Source organism: Pelophylax lessonae (assembly GCF_965119305.1).
Source record: "Pelophylax lessonae genome assembly, chromosome: 13".
Lineage (NCBI taxonomy): Eukaryota > Metazoa > Chordata > Amphibia > Anura > Ranidae > Pelophylax > Pelophylax lessonae.
In genome coordinates this window covers 208,176,245-208,197,598 of record NC_138780.1, presented here as the reverse complement: position 1 = coordinate 208,197,598, position 21,354 = coordinate 208,176,245, and the positions used below count along the sequence as shown (strand labels likewise).

Here is a 21,354-nt window from a genome sequence, read left to right as displayed (position 1 = left end):
AAAGTGTGAGCTGGAGTTTAGCGTGTTAGTGTATCTAAATCTGCTAGTTCATCCAACACCCCCCTGGAGGCACTCTAATTAAGGAGGTGTGTCACTGGCCAGATCACCAGGCGAAAACAGGGGGGGGGGGGAGCCTTAAAAAGAAAACTATCAAAGCCACCACCTCTAACGATTGGTAATCTGCAATATACAGTGAGGGGGAAAAAGTATGTGATCCCCTGCTAATTTTGTACGTTTGCCCTCAGATCAGTCTATGATTTTATTGGTCGGTTTATTTTACCAGTAAGAGACAGAATAATAAAAATATGCAGAAAAGTTATAAATTGATTTGCATTTTAATGAGTGAAATAAGTATTTGATCCCCGACCAATCAGCAGATTTCTGTCTCCCAGGTGTCTTCTATACAGGTAATGAGCTGAGATTAGGAGGATTCTCTTATAGGGAGTGCTCCTAATCTCAGCTTGTTACCTGTATAAAAGACTCCTGTCCACAGAATCAACCAATCAGATTCCAATCTCTCCACCATGGCCAAGACCAAAGAGCTGTCCATGGATGTCAGGGAGAAGATTGGAGACCTACACAAGGCTGGAATGGCTACAAGACCATCGCCAAGCAGCTTGGTGAGAGGGTGACAACAGTTGGTGCAAAAATAAAAATCGCAGAGGTGATGAAATCTCTATTTGTGGGGAAAAAAGGAAATCAATTGTATTTGTGTACAGCGTCGCAGTGCTGTATTGCAAAAAAACGGGCTGGTCATTGGCGGGGTAAATCCTTCCCTTCCAGAAGTGGTTACAAATCTCATTATCATGATGGTGAGAAGGGGGGTGGGGGGGGGGGGGCAGGGAAGGTGAAATGAGAAGGGGGGGTGGTGGGGGGGGCAGGGAAGGTGAAATGAGAAGGGGTCGTGGGGGGGGGGGCAGGGAAGGTGAAATGAGAAGGGGGGGTGGTGGCGGGGGGGCAGGGATGGTGAAATGAGAAGGGGGGTGGGGGGGGGCAGGGAAGGTGAAATATAAGCAGAATAAACTTTAGCTTTAAGCGTTAACCAGCAGCCACCATCAATGTCTATAAATGTGTGTAACGTCATGACGCTTTTCTCTCTCTTTTTTTTTTTTTGGCGTTAATGCGTGAATATTTTTATATTTTTAGGTTTATTTATGAAACGGAACACCACAACGGCATTGCGGAGCTCCTGGAAATCCTGGGAAGGTCGGTACCTCCATTGTATATTTTCTTCTTCCTCATCACACATACAGATAAGGATTCTGCCCTCTGATTGGTCAGATTTTCCATCGCTAATTTGTATTACAACTGCAAATCATCTTCATGTGTGACATGATTTTTGGGGGGGCAGAGAAATCTCCATCCATTCCTAGGAGAGGAATCCGTCTGATACACAGAATGGAATCCCTCTCTATAGGGATGAATGGAGGTTTTCTGCTCATGTCTGGCCTCTATACTGCCCCCTATAGACAGTGAATATCTGCCTGGGGTGAGGGGAGGTAAAGGAGTTGTGAAGGCAGAAGGCGCATTCTTTGCATTAAGATAAAAGGTCTTCTGTGTGCAGCAGCCCCCCCCTCCCCCCAGCACCCCTAATACTTAGCTGAGCCCCATCTCTCTCCAGCAATGTCCACGAGTACGATGGAATCTCCCTCCTGATTGGCTGAGACACAGCAGGAGCGCCATTGGCTCCTGCTGCTGTCAAAGTCAGCCAATCAGGAGAAAGAGGGGGCGGGGCTGAACAGAAGGAGCTGCAGCTCGGCTCAGGTGCCCCCATAGCAAGCTGCTTACTTTGGGGGGAATCGACAGGAGGGAGGGGCCAGGAGCAGAAAAAAGGGGGACCCGAGAAGAGGAGGAGCCGGGCCGCTCTGTGCAAAACCAACTGCCCAGAGGGGGGGAGGGTAACATGTTTGAAAAAAAAAAAAAAAACACAAGACTTTATATTGGTAATGATTAAGCACAAGATGTATGTGTGAAACGCGTCTACGAGACTTCATGCTGGTGTCTTTGGTGTCATCACTTGTAACTTTTTGGAAATAAAGGTATTTGAAACCTATTGGAATCCCTGGATGTGCGGCGAATTCTTTTCCTACAAGACTTTATAATCACTTTGAAGGAGAAGTACGGGGAAAGCTCGATTGGCTGCACTTCTGTGGATCAGACGAGCACAGATCATTCTATACTCCTCTGACTCGTTTTCAGCAGACAGCGGGCTGACGTCGCACACCCGGTCCAGGCTCAGGAATGATCATGACAATGAAGTCGGGATTCACCCACATGCCTGGACTGGTACCCGGCTCTGCCTCTGAGTATTAGGATTTATTCTGGTATGGACATTAACATATTGATTTTGGTTTTGTAGAATTGATTGTATAGCTAATGTGGAGAAATATATACATATGATGTCTTCAATGAAGCATTTGAAATATTAATGTTTATATTAAATATACTCTTGTATATATTTTCTGTAGAAATATCGGTCTGCCTTGGTCTCTCTGGCCCTGAGGAAGCCCTGTTGCAAAAATGCGTCAGCTTGCTGGGGACCCTAGACCATGCAATCTAGAGACCATTATGAGATACATTATATCTGCATTCCCCATGGGAATATATTTCTACATATGCGTTTTTCTTTTATCCAGTCTTTCTATGCAGTTATAGTATATTTATTTTTTTTGTCTTATATATATATATATATCTGTTCAAGAAAGAGAGTAATTTTAATTAATTATATGGTGTGATAATTGTGATCATCCTCTCTCCAATTGCCCATACAAAGCCCCATCGTTCTCTGCCCCGCCCCCTTTCTATCCTCATTGGCTTACTGACTTTGATGGACAGCAGTGGGAGCCAATGGTGCTGCTGCAGTGTCTCAGACAATCAGGAGGGAGAGTCTGGAGACGGCTGAGGGACTCATGGACATTGCTGGTTAGAGATTGGGGCTGCTGCACACAGAAGGCTTTTTATCTTAATGCATAGAATGCACCGTCTGTCTTTTCAAATCCTTTAAGTATAAGACTTGGAGGGAAGGCAGGAAGGGATATTTGTTCTGCAGGAGTTCATCTGATGTTTCTGAGGCTACAGTGATTTAGGCCGGTGTGAATTGCAGTGGTGGGAATCTTCTGATTCCTGCTGCATCTGTAAGTGGCTAGTTGTGACCACTGGCCCTCAGTCACTATGACAACAGGTCACCGGCATCTGTTTTGCAGCTATCTGCATAGCCAGTGATTACATGCAGTGGTCGCTGCTGGATGCACCCTGCAGGCAGTCTCTGGCTGTGCGGAGAGCCGGGAATAGCTGCTGGTGACCACCCCTAGCCGCTGACAGATGGCGGTGACCACCCCTAGCCGCTGACAGATGGCGGTGACCGCCCCTGACAGATGGCGGTGACCACACCTAGCCGCTGACAGATGGCGGTGACCACCCCTAGCCGCTGACAGATGGCGGTGACCACCCCTAGCCGCTGACAGATGGCGGTGACCACCCCTAGCCGCTGACAGATGGCGGTGACCACCCCTAGCCGCTGACAGATGGCGGTGACCACCCCTAGCCGCTGACAGATGGCGGTGACCACCCCTAGCCGCTGACAGATGGCGGTGACCACCCCTAGCCGCTGACAGATGGCGGTGACCACCCCTAGCCGCTGACAGATGGCGGTGACCACCCCTAGCGGCTGACAGATGGCGGTGACCACCCCTAGCCGCTGACAGATGGCGGTGACCACCCCTAGCCGCTGACAGATGGCGGTGACCACCCCTAGCCGCTGACAGATGGCGGTGACCACCCCTAGCCGCTGACAGATGGCGGTGACCACCCCCCTAGCCGCTGACAGATGGCGGTGACCACCCCCCTAGCGGCTGACAGATGGCGGTGACCACCCCCCTAGCGGCTGACAGATGGCGGTGACCACCCCCCTAGCGGCTGACAGATGGCGGTGACCACCCCCCTAGCGGCTGACAGATGGCGGTGACCACCCCCCTAGCGGCTGACAGATGGCGGTGACCACCCCCCTAGCGGCTGACAGATGGCGGTGACCACCCCCCTAGCGGCTGACAGATGGCGGTGACCACCCCCCTAGCGGCTGACAGATGGCGGTGACCACCCCCCTAGCGGCTGACAGATGGCGGTGACCACCCCCCTAGCGGCTGACAGATGGCGGTGACCACCCCCAGCGGCTGACAGATGGCGGTGACCACCCCTAGCGGCTGACAGATGGCGGTGACCACACCCCTAGCGGCTGACAGATGGCGGTGACCACACCCCTAGCGGCTGACAGATGGCGGTGACCACACCCCTAGCGGCTGACAGATGGCGGTGACCACACCCCTAGCGGCTGACAGATGGCGGTGACCACCCCTAGCGGCTGACAGATGGCGGTGACCACCCCTAGCGGCTGACAGATGGCGGTGACCACCCCTAGCGGCTGACAGATGGCGGTGACCACCCCTAGCGGCTGACAGATGCCGGTGACCACCCCTAGCGGCTGACAGATGCCGGTGACCACCCCTAGCCACTGACAGATGCCGGTGACCACCCCTAGCCACTGACAGATGCAGCAGATTCAAAAGATTTCTTCTGCCACAATTGGCACCAACCAAATGTGCAGGTGTAAATTTCTGTCCTTTTTTGTGTTTTCAGTATAATAAACGGGTTTGCCTTACCATTAAAAGAAGAGCACAAGATATTCCTGCTGAAGGTGTTATTACCGTTACACAAAGTCAAGTCCCTCAGTGTCTACCATCCGCAGGTAAGTACTTTCCTTCATGTCTCAGAATGTCGGGGGGGGAACCTCAGATGCCACCCAAATCAACTTTCCCTTTTCTGGGATGCCTGCCTGAACCAGACCTATAAGAGGACAGCCCACCTTAAAGGGATAGTTCACATATCAGTAATGTGCAGTGCATGGATAGAAAGCTGGCTGCACCCTGATGTCTTCACTTCATAAAAACTTTATTGTGCCACAGACTGCTTACATCCTGTCCCCGTCGTGCAGCCTGTCCCCCGTCGTGCAGCCTGTCCCCCGTCGTGCAGCCTGTCCCTCGTCGTGCAGCCTGTCCCCGTTGTGCAGCAAAAATCCACAAAGGAACTGGGGGAGAAAACGACAAGACTTTGCGATCCCAAAAGAATGTATGGAATGGCACATATATTCAGCATAAAATCAAGTATTCATTGAAAAAGTATTAAAAATAGCCCCCATAGATCACCATTTAGATGAAATATGTAAAATTGTCACACATTAAGCATAAAGAGAAACTTCATAAAGCATAATTCAATGGTCCTGATTGCAAGATTTCAGAGTCTGACTCGTTTCAACCTTTGCGGTCTTCCTCAGGGAGGTGGCATTGAGTAGCGAATCAGGAGAACTCTAGAGTACAAAAATACAAGGAGTGTGTGTATGTGTATATATATATAATATAATATAGTATAGTATAATATATATATAAACCGCAAAGACAAATCTGTACAATAGCCTACAAAATAAAGATGCTAATGAGATAAACTTACATGATTACGATTTTTTGCAAAGAGAATCTATTCTATGATGCTGGAGGTGCACAGAGATGGGAGGAAGCGGAGTGTACCTTGCACCTGGTCAGTGTGTCCTGAGCACACAAGAATATATTTACCAGGTGCAAGGTACACTCCGCTTACTTCCTCCCTGCTCTGTGGACCTCCGGCATCATAGAATAGATTCTTTGTAAGTGTATCTCATTAGCATCTTTATTTTGTGGGATACTGTACACAGATTTGTCTTTGCTATATATATAATTTTATATATAATTAAAAACTCGTATATGTATTCGTATTTTTGTAGTCTAGAGGAGTTTCCTGATTTGCTGAACACCAGTGTTAATTTCATAGACTAAAACCGACTAAAACGTTTTCGTCGACTAAATTAACACAATTTTAGTCGACTAAAATACGACTAAAACTAAAACAATTCAGATGACTAAAATACGACTAAAACTAAAAATGGCATTTTAGTCATTAGACTATAACTAAAACTAAATAAAAAATTGACATCAAAATGAACACTCCTCTGCTGGCCATTTCTATATCGGTAACACAATTCCATCCAGAGCCGGTAATAATAGCACATTAAGGTTAAACATGTATTGCACCACCGCATACACATAAGTAAGGAGCATCTACTAAGCTGCTGAAAACTAAACAATTAAGAAAAAGGCTTTTCTTATATTTTTCCCTAATATTTAATGTTGGTAATATATTCAGGTAATATGTGCAATGACATTACAGCCAATGGAGTTTACAGCAGTGTTAATTTCGTCAACGAAAACGTTTTCGTCACCGGCATTTTCCAACTGACGAAAACGAGACGCAAAGTTTAGCACATCTTCGTCAAATGACGACAACTATGACAAAAATCAAATCCATTTCGTTAACAAACGAAAGGAGAATGTGAGGCAGGGACGTTTACCCAACTTCCGGTTTTCACGGAGCTCCGCCTGTGTGGCGTCTGGCGTGGCGTGCCCCGTGACGTCCAACGTGAGGAGTGGACTACTACAAGAGAGTTGACTCAAGACCAGTCACCTGACCTCACCAGAGCACTGCAGCTGCAGCACTACAGCCAGACGCACCAGGCCCGACTCATCACACGGCACTGGCACCCGGCCACATCCAGAGCAGAGCACCCACTGTGAGTTACCAGCCAGGCCAACTATTACTGCCTCCCTGAGTCCCCTCAGACCACTGGCATCTGATTCCGCCATCCATCCGGGACTGTGTGCGTGCATATAGGCCGCTGAGGCCCGCCCGGCCCATCCTGTTCAACAACTTCAGTTCAGAGTCAGACCAGAGACCACCGCTAAACCTGAGACCCCCATCCAGCACTCTGAGCAGCACTGTGTGCACTCACTGCACTGACTGCAGGCAGCAGCATTACAGCCTCCTCTCTGACCTGACCATCACCATTTACATGACTAAAATGTACTGGAGTTTTAGTCGACTAAATACGACTAAAACTAAAACACTTGCAGAAGACTAAAATGGGACTAAAACTAAAATGCCATTTTAGTCCTAAGACTAAAACTAAATTGAAATTTGCTTGCAAAATTAGCACTGCTCAACACCATCTTCCTGAGGAAGACCACGGGGGTCGAAATGTGTTGAAGCTCTGGAATATTGCAGTCAGGACCACTGAATTAGGCTTTATGAAGTTTCTCTTAATGCTTAATGTTTTTGATAATTTTACATATTTCCCCTAAATGGTGTTCTGTAGGGGCTGTGTTTGATATTTTTCAATAAATATTTGATTTTATGTTTAATATATATGTGCCGTACATTCTTTTGATATCGCAGAGTCACGTTTTTTTCCGCCCCAGTTCCCCTGTGGATTTTTGTTGTTCAAATTTTGGAGCTGATCCCAGATATTGGTCTGTCTTCGCCACACAATGGATCTACAAAAAGAATGTCCCCATCATAAGAACCGCCCTTTTCTTATGCATTTCACCGCAATAGGGTTCATCATACTCCACAACAGGGGTCTCCAGCTGTTGTGGAACTACAAGTCCCATCATGCCTCTGTCTATGGGAGTCATGCTTGTAACTGTCAGCCTTACAATGCCTCATGGGAATTGTCGTTTTGAAACCACTAAAGGGCCATCAGTTTGAGACCCCAGATCTGCTACAAAGCCTGCTATGGTGAAACGCATCAGTAGGGCCGTTTCCCATGGCAGGAACACGCTGTGCATTGTCTGTAGCACAATAAAGTTTTTAGAGCTCGTTCCAATTTGTATTTGCTCCATGTTTGGATTGCTGGAGCTCCGCACTGAGTATTTCGGTGTCTTTGATGGCAGAAGGTACAGCAGGGGGGTTTGGGGGAGGGGAGTAGGGAGTGGTCAGTTGGTGGGCTTACTCTCTCCTGATTGGGCAATGTCAGGGTCTCTTTAAAGTGTATCTATGGCCCATACTGTCAGTTATTTTTATTTTCTTGTGTTCCTGTTGGGAAGTGAGAGGAAACCCCCCAACCAGCTGTCTATGGAACAGGCGTCCCCATTGGAAGGTTTCCCCTCATGGCTTCTTCTGGTGACACATTACTTCCTCTCCTTATGACCATTATTCTCAATTATCAGGGGGGGGGGGGAGGAGTGTCCCCAGCGGAGGGCCTGCAGTCAGGTGTCACCATAAATGGTTTCAACTATTTGCTAAAAAAAAAAAAAGTGTTAATTGAAAATATTTGATTTATTTTTAAATTCTAAAGCTGGCCATACACCAGCTGAAAAATCGTTCAAACTCATTTTCGAAAAATCGGCGGTGAGAGCAGACGATCGTGCCATCATGTAATGACCAAATTTCGAACGATCGTTCAGTTTGTCACATATGCTGGGTGAAAACAGTTCGGCCGAGCAAAACATTAACCTTTCAATTTATCGTTCGGCAGAATTTTCCAAACTATTCCTTCGATTCTTCAGCTCTGAAAAGTTAAAAACGATTTTCTATTTGTGCCCATTAACTGGATGAAAAACGAACGATCGGACCAAATGAATGATTTTTCGGCTAGTCTATGGCCAGCATAAGATTGTTGTATTGTCACCACAAATATCTTTATTGTATTCGGATGATTTTTGTGTCATTGTAAATATTCCGATTTGTTTTCTTTCAGCTGGCGTATTGTGTAGTTCAGTTTTTAGAGAAGGACAGCACCCTGACCGAGCCGGTAAGATGAAACTTCTCTCTCATCTTTTTAAAAAACGTAATTCTAGGGTGGTTAAAGGAACCCTTGGCAGGCTTAAGGCTCTGTGGGGGTGGGGTGGGGGGGGGGTCTTAAGGCTCCGTGGGGCTGCAAGCTGACCAGAACCCTCCTTCCACTGACTGGGGAAACTTCACACTGGACATCATACAACTTGGATTCTGTGCCTCTCCACTCCTCCTCCAGACTCTGGGACCTTCATTTCCAAATGAAATGCAAAGTTTTCCACAGTCAGTGATGATTTGGGGAGTCATCTGCTGGCGTTGGTCCACCAAAGTCAGCGCAGCCCTCTAGCAGGAAATTCCAGAGCTCTTCATGCTTCCCTCTGCTGACCAACTTTATGGAGATGCTGATTTCATTTTCCAGCAGGACTTGGCACCGCCCACACTGGCAAAACTACCAATACCTGGTCACATGATCATGGGATCACTGTGCTTGATTGGCCAGCAAACTGGTCTGACCTAAACCCCATAGAGACTCTGTGGGGGATTGTCAAGAGGAAGATGAGAGACACCAGACCCAACAATGCAGAGGAGCTGAAGGCCGCTATCAAAGCAACCTGGACTTCCATAACACCTCAGCAGTGTCGCAGGCTGATCGCCTCCATGCCCCGCCTTCATGCCACGCCTCCATGCCACGCCGCATTGATGCAGTAATTCATGCAATAGGAGCCCCGACCAAGTATTGAGTCTGCATTGTTGGGTCTGGTGTCTCTCATCTTCCTCTTGCAGCAGAGGGAAACATGAAGTGCTCTAGAATTTCCCACTAGACTTGGACTTGATAAAACACGTGTTAGAATGGCCCAGTCACAGTCCAGACCTAAATCACATTGAGAATCTGTGACAAGACTTGAAAATTGCAGTTCACAGACGCTCTCCATCCAATCTGACAGAGCTTGAGATTTTTTGCAAAGAAGAATGGGCAGAAATGTCCTCTCTAGATGTGCAAAGCTGGTAGAGACATCCCCAAAAAGACTCGCAGCTGTAATTGCAGGGAAAGGCGGAGCTACAAAGTATTGACTCCGGGGGGTGAATACAAATGCAGCCACACTTTTCACAGATTTATTTGTATCATTTATCATTTTCCTTCCACTTCACAATTATGGCCACTTTGTGTCGGTCTATCACATAAAATCCCAATAAAATACATTTACGTTTTTTGGTTGTAACATGAGAAAATGGGGGAAATCTCAGGGGGTGTGAATACTTTTTCAAGGCACTGTAGATGTTTTTTAGGGGTGAAAGGTTGAAGGACGAATGCCTTTTGATGTAGAAGACAGACTGAACGCACCTCATGGGAACCCCCCCACCCCCAATATCTGTCTATTGATTGGTTCTCTCAGCTGTTAGAAAATGTAAACCCAGCAAATGGTTTCAGTAAATCGGAGTATTCCCTTCATATTCTGCACCTTGGACAGGAGGAGGTCTGTTGATGGACAGCACAGACAGTCCTCCTTTCAGGTGGTGCTCATATGGGGGTTCCAGTGTTTTCTGCTCATTAATTTGGGATCGGTCTTCCTCCGCAGGTGGTGATGGCTCTGCTCAAGTATTGGCCGAAGACTCACAGTCCTAAGGAAGTCATGTTTTTAAATGAACTAGAAGAAATTTTAGATGTCATAGAACCTTCGGAATTTGTGAAAGTCATGGAGCCCCTCTTCCGGCAGCTCGCCAAGTGTGTGTCCAGCCCGCACTTCCAGGTACGCCGCCATTCCTGATGTGTCCACAGCATTTCTCCTTCCATTGCAGTATGAGGGGTCCGGTGCGGCCTCTGTGTTTTCTGGTGACCAGCCTTGTGCCACATGGATTTCTTATAAAATCTGTTTTTAAGGGTGGAAATCCAGATTTTTGAAAACCACCCCCACCCCTTTTCAGCTTTGTGGTCTTTTCACCTCCTAAGTGCTCAGACAGAATAGATGCCGAGGGTCTCAGGACAAATCCAGCAGCTTCAGTAAACTGGAGAATAATGCGGACTTACCCGCCAATCTAAATAAGTGTAAGGTCACCTTAAAAAACATTTTCCATACCCCACAACACAGGAAAGTGTTAGGACCGGTTTACTCCATCTATTTACATTAGGTGGGTATGGTGTATGACCTGGGGGTGTAGTAGTGAGGCTGGATTGGGGTGTCTGTAGGTGGGTATGGTGTATGACCTGGGGGTATAGTAGTGGTGGTGGATTGGGGTGTCTGTAGGTGGGTATGGTGTATGACCTGGGGGTATAGTAGTGGGGGTGGATTTGGGTGTATGTAGGTGGGTATGGTGTATGACCTAGTGGTATAGTGGGGGTGGATTGGGGTGTATGTAGGTGGGTATGGTGTATGACCTGGTCCTAAAGTAGTGGGGGTGGATTGGGATATTTATAGGTAGGTATAGTATACAGTAGTGGGGGTGGATTGGGGTATTTATAGGGAGGTATAGTATACAGTAGTGGGGGTGGATTGGGGTGTCTATAGGTAGGTATGGTGGTAGTGGGGGTGGATTGGGGTGTCTATAGGTAGGTATGGTGGTAGTGGGGGTGGATTGGGGTGTCTATAGGTAGGTATGGTGGTAGTGGGGGTGGATTGGGGTATTTATAGGTAGGTATAGTATTCAGTAGTGGGGGTGGATTGGGGTATTTATAGGTAGGTATGGTGGTAGTTGGGGTGGATTGGGGTATTTATAGGTAGGTATGGTGGTAGTGGGGGTGGATTGGGATATTTATTGGTAGGTATGGTGGTAGTGGGGGTGGATTGGGGTATTTATAGGAAGGTATAGTATACAGTAGTGGGGGTGGATTGGGGTGTCTATAGGTAGGTATGGTGGTAGTGGGGGTGGATTGGGGTATTTATAGGTAGGTATGGTATACAGTAGTGGGGGTGGATTGGGGTGTCTATAGGTAGGTATGGTGGTAGTGGGGGTGGATTGGGGTATTTATAGGTAGGTATGGTATACAGTAGTGGGGGTGGATTGGGGTGTCTATAGGTAGGTATGATGGTAGTGGGGGTGGATTGGGATGTCTATAGGTAGGTATGGTGGTAGTGGGGGTGGATTGGGGTATTTATTGGTAGGTGTAGTATACAGTAGTGGGGGTGGATTGGGGTGTCTATAGGTAGGTATGGTGGTAGTGGGGGTGGATTGGGGTGTCAATAGGTAGGTATGGTGGTAGTGGGGGTGGATTGGGGTGTCTATAGGTAGGTATGGTGGTAGTGGGGGTGGATTGGGGTGTCTATAGGTAGGTATGGTGGTAGTGGGGGTGGATTGGGGTATTTATAGGTAGGTATAGTATACAGTAGTGGGGGTGGATTGGGGTATTTATAGGTAGGTATGGTATAGAGTAGTGGGGGTGGATTGGGGTATTTATAGGTAGGTATGGTATAGAGTAGTGGGGGTGGATTGGGGTATTTATAGGTAGGTATGGTATAGAGTAGTGGGGGTAGATTGGGGTATCTATAGGTAGGTATGGTATAGAGTAGTGGGGGTGGATTGGGGTATGGTATAGAGCAGTGGTCCTCAACCCTGGCCTACAGGGCCCACTAACAGGCCAGGTTTGCAAGATAACTGAAATACATCCCCGGTGATATCATTTGCTGCTCAGTGATTGCAGTACTCTAGTCTGCATCTCCCCAAGGTAATACTTACAATCTGGCCTGTTAGTGGGCCCTGAGGACCGGAGTTGAGGACCACTGGTATAGAGTAGTGGGGGTGGATTGGGGTATCTATAGGTAGGTATAGAGTAGTGGGGGTGGATTGGGGTATTTATAGGTAGGTATGGTGGATTGGGGTATTTATAGGTATGGTATGATGGTAGTGGGGGTGGATTGGGGTATCTATAGGTAGGTATGGTATAGAGCAGTGGTTCTCAAATCCGGTCCTCGGGACCCACTAACAGGCCAGATTTTAAGTATTACCTTGGGGGATGCAGACTAGAATACTGCAATCACTGAGAAGCAAATGAGATCACCTGTGATGTAATTTAGTTATCTTGCAAACCTGGCCTGTTGGTGGGTCCCGAGGACCGGATTTGAGAACCACTGGTATAGAGTAGTGGGGGTGGATTGGGGTATCTATAGGTAGGAATGGTGGTAGTGGGGGTTGATTGGGGTATCTATAGGTAGGTATGGTGGTAGTGGGGGTGGATTGGGGTATTTATAGGTAGGTATGGTGGATTGGGGTATTTATAGGTAGGTATGGTGGTAGTGGGGGTGGATTGGGGTATCTATAGGTAGGTATGATGGTAGTGGGGGTGGATTGGGGTATCTATAGGTAGGTATGATGGTAGTGGGGGTGGATTGGGGTATCTATAGGTAGGTATGGTGGTAGTGGGGGTGGGTTGGGGTATCTATAGGTAGGTATGGTGGTAGTGGGGGTGGATTGGGGTATCTATAGGTAGGTATGGTGGTAGTGGGGGTGGATTGGGGTATTTATAGGTAGGTATGGTGGTAGTGGGGGTGGATTGGGGTATCTATAGGTAGGTATGGTGGTAGTGGGGGTGGATTGGGGTATCTATAGGTAGGTATGGTGGTAGTGGGGGTGGATTGGGGTATCTATAGGTATGGTATGGTATAGAGTAGTGGGGGTGGATTGGGGTATCTATAGGTAGGTATGGTGGTAGTGGGGGTGGATTGGGGTATTTATAGGTAGGTATGGTGGTAGTGGGGGTTGATTGGGGTATCTATAGGTAGGTATGGTGGTAGTGGGGTGGATTGGGGTATCTATAGGTAGGTATGGTGGTAGTGGGGGTAGATTGGGGTCTTTTCACTTTGGAACAGATTCTAGATTCCTCTCCAATATAATACACACCCCTCCCCCCTGAATGAGGAAGTGAAGTTGGATGAATATTTTTATTCTGTTTTATTTCAGGTGGCGGAACGAGCGTTATATTATTGGAATAACGAATACATCATGAGTCTAATCAGTGATAACGCAGCGAAAATCCTCCCCATTATGTTCCCATCGTTGTACCGAAACTCCAAGACACATTGGAACAAGTAAGAGAACCGATTTCCTGGGAACGTTCCGTGTATCCGATAATGTTTTAGTTCATCGTCGTTCTCATAGTATAGAAATGTAGATTCTGGGGTCCTCCAGGTGGCTTCCACAGTTCCTCTTCAGGTGACCCCGAGTGCTTTTAGAATCCTTTCTCATCGATTTCATGATTTGTAGATCTGTAGACATAGTAAAACAAAGATACAGAAGCTCCTCCCCTTTTTCTCATCTTCATAACACATAGGAGGGATGTTCTGCAGAGCTTATGGGATAAGATTGCTTGGGATCTCGGTGCAGTGGAGGCAGCACTGTCCGCTCACTACAGGAAGTTAGGAGCTCCCTGGATTTCTGGCAGGATTATCAGGGACTTTTCTATCATTTCAGTATTCATTTTAAGAGACGAAATGGAAACCATGGAAAATGTGCGTCTATTTCAGAGATGTCCTGTAGGTATTTTTTTTTATATTGTGCCCAAACAAATTGTACTCCTGAAAAATAGGCACTGCAAAGTCCAGGAAAACCTCCTCGGTACCGTCCTGGATTACTTCCACTCTGTTCTGTGTCAGTGGGTTTTATTTCACTTTATTCAACTCTATGGGAATGCAAAGCCGGCCTGAAGAAGGTCAACTCCCGATTAAATGTGCCTCTCAATGAATATTGAGTCACCTCCGATGTGTCACTGATACATCACCCAAATCCCATTCACTCCGATGTGTGTCAGACTGATACCATCACCCAAATCCCATTCACTCCGATGTGTGTCAGACTGATACCATCACCCAAATCCCATTCACTCCGATGTGTGTCAGACTGATACCATCACCCAAATCCCATTCACTCCGATGTGTGTCAGACTGATACCATCACCCAAATCCCATTCACTCCGATGTGTGTCAGACTGATACCATCACCCAAATCCCATTCACTCCGATGTGTGTCAGACTGATACCATCACCCAAATCCCATTCACTCCGATGTGTGTCAGACTAATACCATCACCCAAATCCCATTCACTCCGATGTGTGTCAGACTGATACCATCACCCAAATCCCATTCACTCCGATGTGTCAGACTGATACCATCACCCAAATCCCATTCACTCCGATGTGTGTCAGACTGATACCATCACCCAAATCCCATTCACTCCGATGTGTGTCAGACTGATACCATCACCCAAATCCCATTCACTCCGATGTGTGTCAGACTGATACCATCACCCAAATCCCGTTCACACAGACCCTTATGGAGGCATAAGCCCCGCCTCTCTGAGTACAAGTCTGCCCCACCCACTGGCACCCAGATCATAAATAGTCATTTAAAGGGTAAGTCCACCTTTTCATGAAAAATGGAAGCAATTCCAAACATGGTTGTTTCCCTGGCTGCTGATCTACAGTACAGTAAACCCCCGCTCCATCGCGGTTCCATTTTTGCGGTCCCGGTATATTGCGGTTTGTTTTTTTTTGTAATGTTATTTTACTATAAAAATGAAATATTTTTGTGTTTTCCATAGCTCTTGCTGTGTCTCTCAGTATCTTTTATGTGTTTAAATGAGTTTCTATTGTTTTAAAAGTGCGTTTAAAGACCCTAAAATGCTTTTACACGTACAGTGACAGTAAAAAAACCCCGCCTACAATGCATTTTAATAGGGTTTTTCTATTTCGTTTCACTTTTCGCGGCTGGGTCCGGAACGTAACCCCCGCAATGGAGGGGGGTTTACTGTATAAGCTTCTATTCCTCTACATGTTCAATAATGTCATCTTATAGGCCTCGTTCACTCAGACGTACCACAGCGTACACCCATGGGAGGGCTATGCATGCCCACACGGGGATGTACAGGTGTTCCATGTATCCCTGTGCAGGCCGTCCCATTCATTCCATGTATCCCTGTGCAGGCCGTCCCATTCATTCCATGCATCCCTGTGCAGGCCGTCCCATTCATTCCATGCATCTGTCTCCTAATCACATCATTTGGGATGCTGCATCTGAATGCGCTGCCCTAAACATCGACACTGCTCCCTATTGGGTGCGTGGCCCTGAACACGGACGCTGCTCCCAATTGGGTGCGTGGCCCTGAACACGGACGCTGCTCCCAATTGGATGCGTGGCCCTGAACACGGACGCTGCTCCCAATTGGATGCGTGGCCCTGAACACGGACGCTGCTCCCAATTGGATGCGTGGCCCTGAACACGGACACTGCTCCCCATTGGGTGCACGGCCCTGGACACGGACGCTGCTCCCAATTGGATGCGTGGCCCTGCACACGGACACTGCTCCCCATTGGGTGCACGGCCCTGCACATGGACACTGCTCCCCGTTGGGCGCACAGCCCTGCACACGGACACTGCTCCCCGCTGGGCGCACGGCCCTGCACACGGACACTGCTCCCCGCTGGGCGCACGGCCCTGCACACGGATACTGCTCCCCGCTGGGCGCACGGCCCTGCACACGGATACTGCTCCCCGCTGGGCGCACGGCCCTGCACACGGACACTGCTCCCCGCTGGGCGCACGGCCCTGCACACGGACACTGCTCCCCGCTGGGCGCACGGCCCTGCACACGGACACTGCTCCCCGCTGGGCGCACGGCCCTGCACACGGACACTGCTCCCCGCTGGGCGCACGGCCCTGCACACGGACACTGCTCCCCGCTGGGTGCACGGCCCTGCACACGGACACTGCTCCCCATTGGGTGCGCGGCCCTGCACACGGACACTGCTCCCCATTGGATGCACGGCCCTGCACACGGACACTGCTCCCCATTGGGTGCACGGCCCTGCACATGGACACTGCTCCCCATTGGGTGCGCGGCCCTGCGCACGGACACTGCTTCCCATTGGGTGCGCGGCCCTGCGCACGGACACTGCTCCCCATTGGGTGCGCGACCCTGCACACGTACACTGCTCCCCATTGGATGCACGGCCCTGCACACGGACACTGCTCCCCATTGGATGCACGGCCCTGCACATGGACACTGCTCCCCATTGGGTGCGCGGCCCTGCACACGGATACTGCTCCCCGCTGGGTGCGCGGCCCTGCACACGGATACTGCTCCCCGCTGGGTGCGCGGCCCTGCACACGGATACTGCTCCCCGCTGGGCGCACGGCCCTGCACACGGACACTGCTCCCCGCTGGGCGCACGGCCCTGCATATGGACACTGCTCCCCATTGGGTGCGCGGCCCTGCGCACGGATACTGCTCCCCATTGGGTGCGCGACCCTGCACACGGACACTGCTCCCCATTGGATGCACGGCCCTGCACACGGACACTGCTCCCCATTAGATGCACGGCCCTGCACATGGACACTGCTCCCCATTGGGTGCGCGGCCCTGCACACGGATACTGCTCCCTGCTGGGCGCACGGCCCTGCACACGGACACTGCTCCCCGCTGGGCGCACGGCCCTGCACACGGACACTGCTCCCCGCTGGGCGCACGGCCCTGCACACGGACACTGCTCCCCGCTGAGCGCACGGCCCTGCACACGGACACTGCTCCCCATTGGGTGCGCGGCCCTGCACACGAACACTGCTCCCCATTGGGTGCACGGCCCCGGACACGGACGCTGCTCCCAGTTGGGTGCACGCACACGGACGCTGCTCCCAGTTGGGTGCCTGGCCCTGCACACGGACACTGCTCCCCATTGGGTGCGCGGCCCTGCACATGGATAATGCTCCCCATTGGGTGCGCGGCTCTGCACACGGACACTGCTTCCCATTGGGTGCACAGCCCTGCACACGGACACTGCTCCCCATTGGGTGCGCGGCTCTGCACACGGACACTGCTTCCCATTGGGTGCACGGCCCTGCACACGGACACTGCTCCCCACTGGGTGCGCGGCCTTGCACACAGACACTGCTCCCCGTTCTTTGACATGCACCCACGAGGCTTTCCATTTGGAAGCAGCGGCTGTGTGTGTGCAGACGCTACGTCCTTATAGATGTGATTGGGACTGCCTGCACCGGGATTCATAGAACACCTGTACATGTGTTATACCTGTGTGAATGAGGCCCTAAAGTGTATATAAAGGCGGATTATAATCCCCAGTCAGGATTTTATTGCCGTCTCAGTCCTCTGGGGAGATTCACTCAAATTGTCTTGGTGAGCATTATCACCGTGACTGAAAACAAAGAAAATTCCAAAGTTTAATCTGTCATCAGAACAAGAATCCAGAGAAATCTTCCGATTCCCCACTTATACTCCAGATAATGAAGAGGGAATGTACATGGAATGGAGGAGCAGAGAAGGACGGGGTGGCCATGATGGGAGCGGGGCTTTAACTTCACTATAGACCTCTAAATACATAGAGCAGCTGATATACAACATTTGGCTGCACAATGAAGGACACAGAAGGATTGTGACTCCTCCCCCCCCCCCCCCCCCCATATAATCTGACATTTAAACATTTCTTCTACTCATCCATCATCTTTTCCAGGCTCCCTCCATCCGCGGGTCCTGGCTTTCTGTAGCTGGAGGGTTACATGGCCGCTGCCGTCATCCAGGAACTCTGTTCAGGAAGAGACACTAATTGGCCGGCTCTGCCGAAACACATTTCCTGGATAATGACAAGGGGCCATGTGAACCTCCTGCCGGGCCCAGAGCCAGAGGGAGCCTGGAGCCATTATTAGGTCACCAAAAAAAAATAAACCCTTTAGTGGCGGATTGCTTTTTAGTGGATGGGAAGCCGGAGTGTGATCAGAGTTTAGGGGGGGGCGGGGAGTGTGATCAGAGTTTAAGGGGGGCGCGGAATGTGACCAGAGTTTAGGGGGGGCGGGGAGTGTGACCAGAGGTTAGGGAGGCGGGAAGGAGTGTGATCAGAGTTTAGGGGGGTGGGGGAGTGTGATCAGCATCTAGGGGGCGGAATTGGAAGTGTGATCAGAGTTTAGGGGGTCGGGGAGTGTGACCAGAGTTTAGGGGGGGCTATTTATAACAAAGAGCAGAGGGTTCACCCGGAGGGGCTGTGAAGGGCAGAAGGTGCCGCCAGGAGGGGCTGTGAAGGGCGGAAGGTGCTCCCGGAGGGGCTGTGAAGGGCGGAAGGTGCACTTGGAGGGGCTGTGAAGGGCGGAAGGTGCACATGGAGGGGCTGTGAAGGGCGGAAGGTGCCGCCCGGAGGGGCTGTGAAGGGCGGAAGGTGCCGCCCGGAGGGGCTGTGAAGGGCGGAAGGTGCCGCCCGGAGGGGCTGTGAAAGGGCGGAAGGTGCTGCCCGGAGGGGCTGTGAAAGGGCGGAAGGTGCCGCCCGGAGGGGCTGTGAAAGGGCGGAAGGTGCGCCCGGAGGGGCTGTGAAAGGGCGGAAGGTGCGCCCGGAGGGGCTGTGAAAGGGCGGAAGGTGCGCCCGGAGGGGCTGTGAAAGGGCGGAAGGTGCGCCCGGAGGGGCTGTGAAAGGGCGGAAGGTGCGCCCGGAGGGGCTGTGAAAGGGCGGAAGGTGCGCCCGGAGGGGCTGTGAAAGGGCGGAAGGTGCGCCCGGAGGGGCTGTGAAAGGGCGGAAGGTGCGCCCGGAGGGGCTGTGAAAGGGCGGAAGGTGCGCCCGGAGGGGCTGTGAAAGGCGGAAGGTGCGCCCGGAGGGGCTGTGAAAGGGCAGAAGGTGCCGCCCGGAGGGGCTGTGAAAGGGCGGAAGGTGCGCCCGGAGGGGCTGTGAAAGGGCGGAAGGTGCGCCCGGAGGGGCTGTGAAAGGGCGGAAGGTGCGCCCGGAGGGGCTGTGAAAGGGCGAAAGGTGCGCCCGGAGGGGCTGTGAAAGGGCGGAAGGTGCGCCCGGAGGGGCTGTGAAAGGGCGGAAGGTGCGCCCGGAGGGGCTGTGAAAGGCGGAAGGTGCGCCCGGAGGGGCTGTGAAAGGCGGAAGGTGCGCCCGGAGGGGCTGTGAAAGGGCGGAAGGTGCGCCCGGAGGGGCTGTGAAAGGGCGGAAGGTGCGCCCGGAGGGGCTGTGAAAGGGCGGAAGGTGCGCCCGGAGGGGCTGTGAAAGGGCAGAAGGTGCCGCCCGGAGGGGCTGTGAAAGGGCAGAAGGTGCACACGGAGGGACGGCGAAGGGCAGAAGGTGCGCCCGAAGGGACGGCGATCCTCTCGAGTCCCTGCACAGAGTAATCCAAGAGATATTCTTCATACAAAGGACTGATATGGTTTCTCGGATTAGCTTTGCTTGTCATACCAAAAATAAAATTCTAGGCTTGACATTTTGTATACAAGCATTAGAAATTTAATATATTAAAACCCATTTAGGGCCCCGTGCACAAAGGGCCACCTAGGTGCAGTGCACAGTCCCATCGCCTGCAGATTCTCAGTTTATGGCAGGTTTCAACTGCATTGAGCTAAAAGTTGTACTTAGCGATACTCTCGTTTGGGACCCTATGCGTTTGGGGCCCTATGCGTTTAGAGATGAAGGACCACAACACCAGACCTGCATTCTAGGATGCACATGGCCCTGAACGCGGGTACCACTCAGTACAGTGTGCAGCCACAGCCTGCCATAGACTTTGACAAGGCTGCAGGCGGAGGGGATAGACGTTCGCTGCACCTAGGGGGCCCTGTGTGTAAGGGACATGAAGCTGGAGCCCAGGCCGGCGGTTTTATAGATTATAATGATTGGTAAGGCTCTATATACAGGTGATGGGTAACTGAGTTTTGGTTGGCTGTTTGGGGATTATTTAGCCCTGTGACTTACCATCACCAATGATTTCCTTCCCTCTGATGGTCATACTTGTGTTTCCATCTCTCTTAGGACTATCCATGGATTGATATACAACGCGTTGAAGCTGTTTATGGAAATGAACCAAAAACTTTTCGATGACTGCACTCAACAGTTTAAAGCAGAGAAACAAAAGTAAGTGTTCCTTGTTACATCCCATCCTTATCTGTGTGCTCCAAGCACGTCTTACCTCCATCGGGTGTGTAGACGAATTTGATTCGTTATCATCCCTTGCTGTGCTCAGACTGGGCTGGTGTGTTGCATGCGGATAACAAGGAGAAGAGGGAGTAGAGTGATGACCTCATCTGTCTTCTGCTCTGCTGCATCTACAGAGGGAGATGGCTGTCACCCAGGCTGGACTTCCCACGTCTTCTTTTGTCCATCTCCATTGCATTGTGAATGGGGAGATTAGTGGTTTACAGAAGGAAGAAAGCCTTGTTTGACCAATTGTCTGCCAAGGTACATATATAGGTGGCATGGTAGACAATTGGTTAAATTGAGCTTATGGCTGCCTGCTGTAACTGTTAGCATGGTTCCAGAAGCCAGTGAAGGGCTTCCTTGGGCTCACCTTTTCTCTTGTTAGGCCTGGGGAGCGGGTGATCGGGCTTCCGCAGGTTGGCACTCTACACGGTCAGACCCCCGGTAATTGCGGCCACGGCTTTGTGGTCTACCGGACAGATGCTCTTTAGGGCAGCCCTATTGAGGGTGGCTGAAGCAGCTGCTCTTCATGGCAAACATCTGCCCTCCCTTCTTGAAGGCCTGGCTGTTGAAAGCAGGCCGCCCAAAAATTTAGGCTACAACTTGTGGCCTACTAGGCCATGCGGCTGAGCCGGGCCCCTCCTTCTGGAAGGGTGGCACTGTGAGGATGGTCTGGGTCGCAGGCAGCTGTAGCCGCCATTAGACGAACGCTTCCCATTAGACTTCCCTGTAGGTGTTGTGAGACCCTAGGGGGAATTCTGCCTGCGGGACTACCCGCATCAGAGGGGCACTGGTGGTGGGCAGGCCCTCTTTG

At 50.6% G+C, this 21,354-nt stretch overlaps 1 protein-coding gene across 2 annotated transcripts in view; it reads left to right on the top strand.

The window, feature by feature from the left end:
- Window positions 1-21,354, top strand: part of PPP2R5C (protein phosphatase 2 regulatory subunit B'gamma) — a 155,984-nt gene that overhangs the window by 112,196 nt on the left and 22,434 nt on the right. For both annotated transcript variants that reach the window (XM_082242710.1, XM_082242711.1), the window contains 6 exons: window positions 1,147-1,206; window positions 4,633-4,741; window positions 8,618-8,671; window positions 10,230-10,400; window positions 13,543-13,670; window positions 20,376-20,477. In XM_082242710.1, the coding sequence (XP_082098836.1) occupies window positions 1,147-1,206; window positions 4,633-4,741; window positions 8,618-8,671; window positions 10,230-10,400; window positions 13,543-13,670; window positions 20,376-20,477 (624 nt within the window). The remainder of the gene's footprint in view (window positions 1-1,146; window positions 1,207-4,632; window positions 4,742-8,617; window positions 8,672-10,229; window positions 10,401-13,542; window positions 13,671-20,375; window positions 20,478-21,354) is intronic.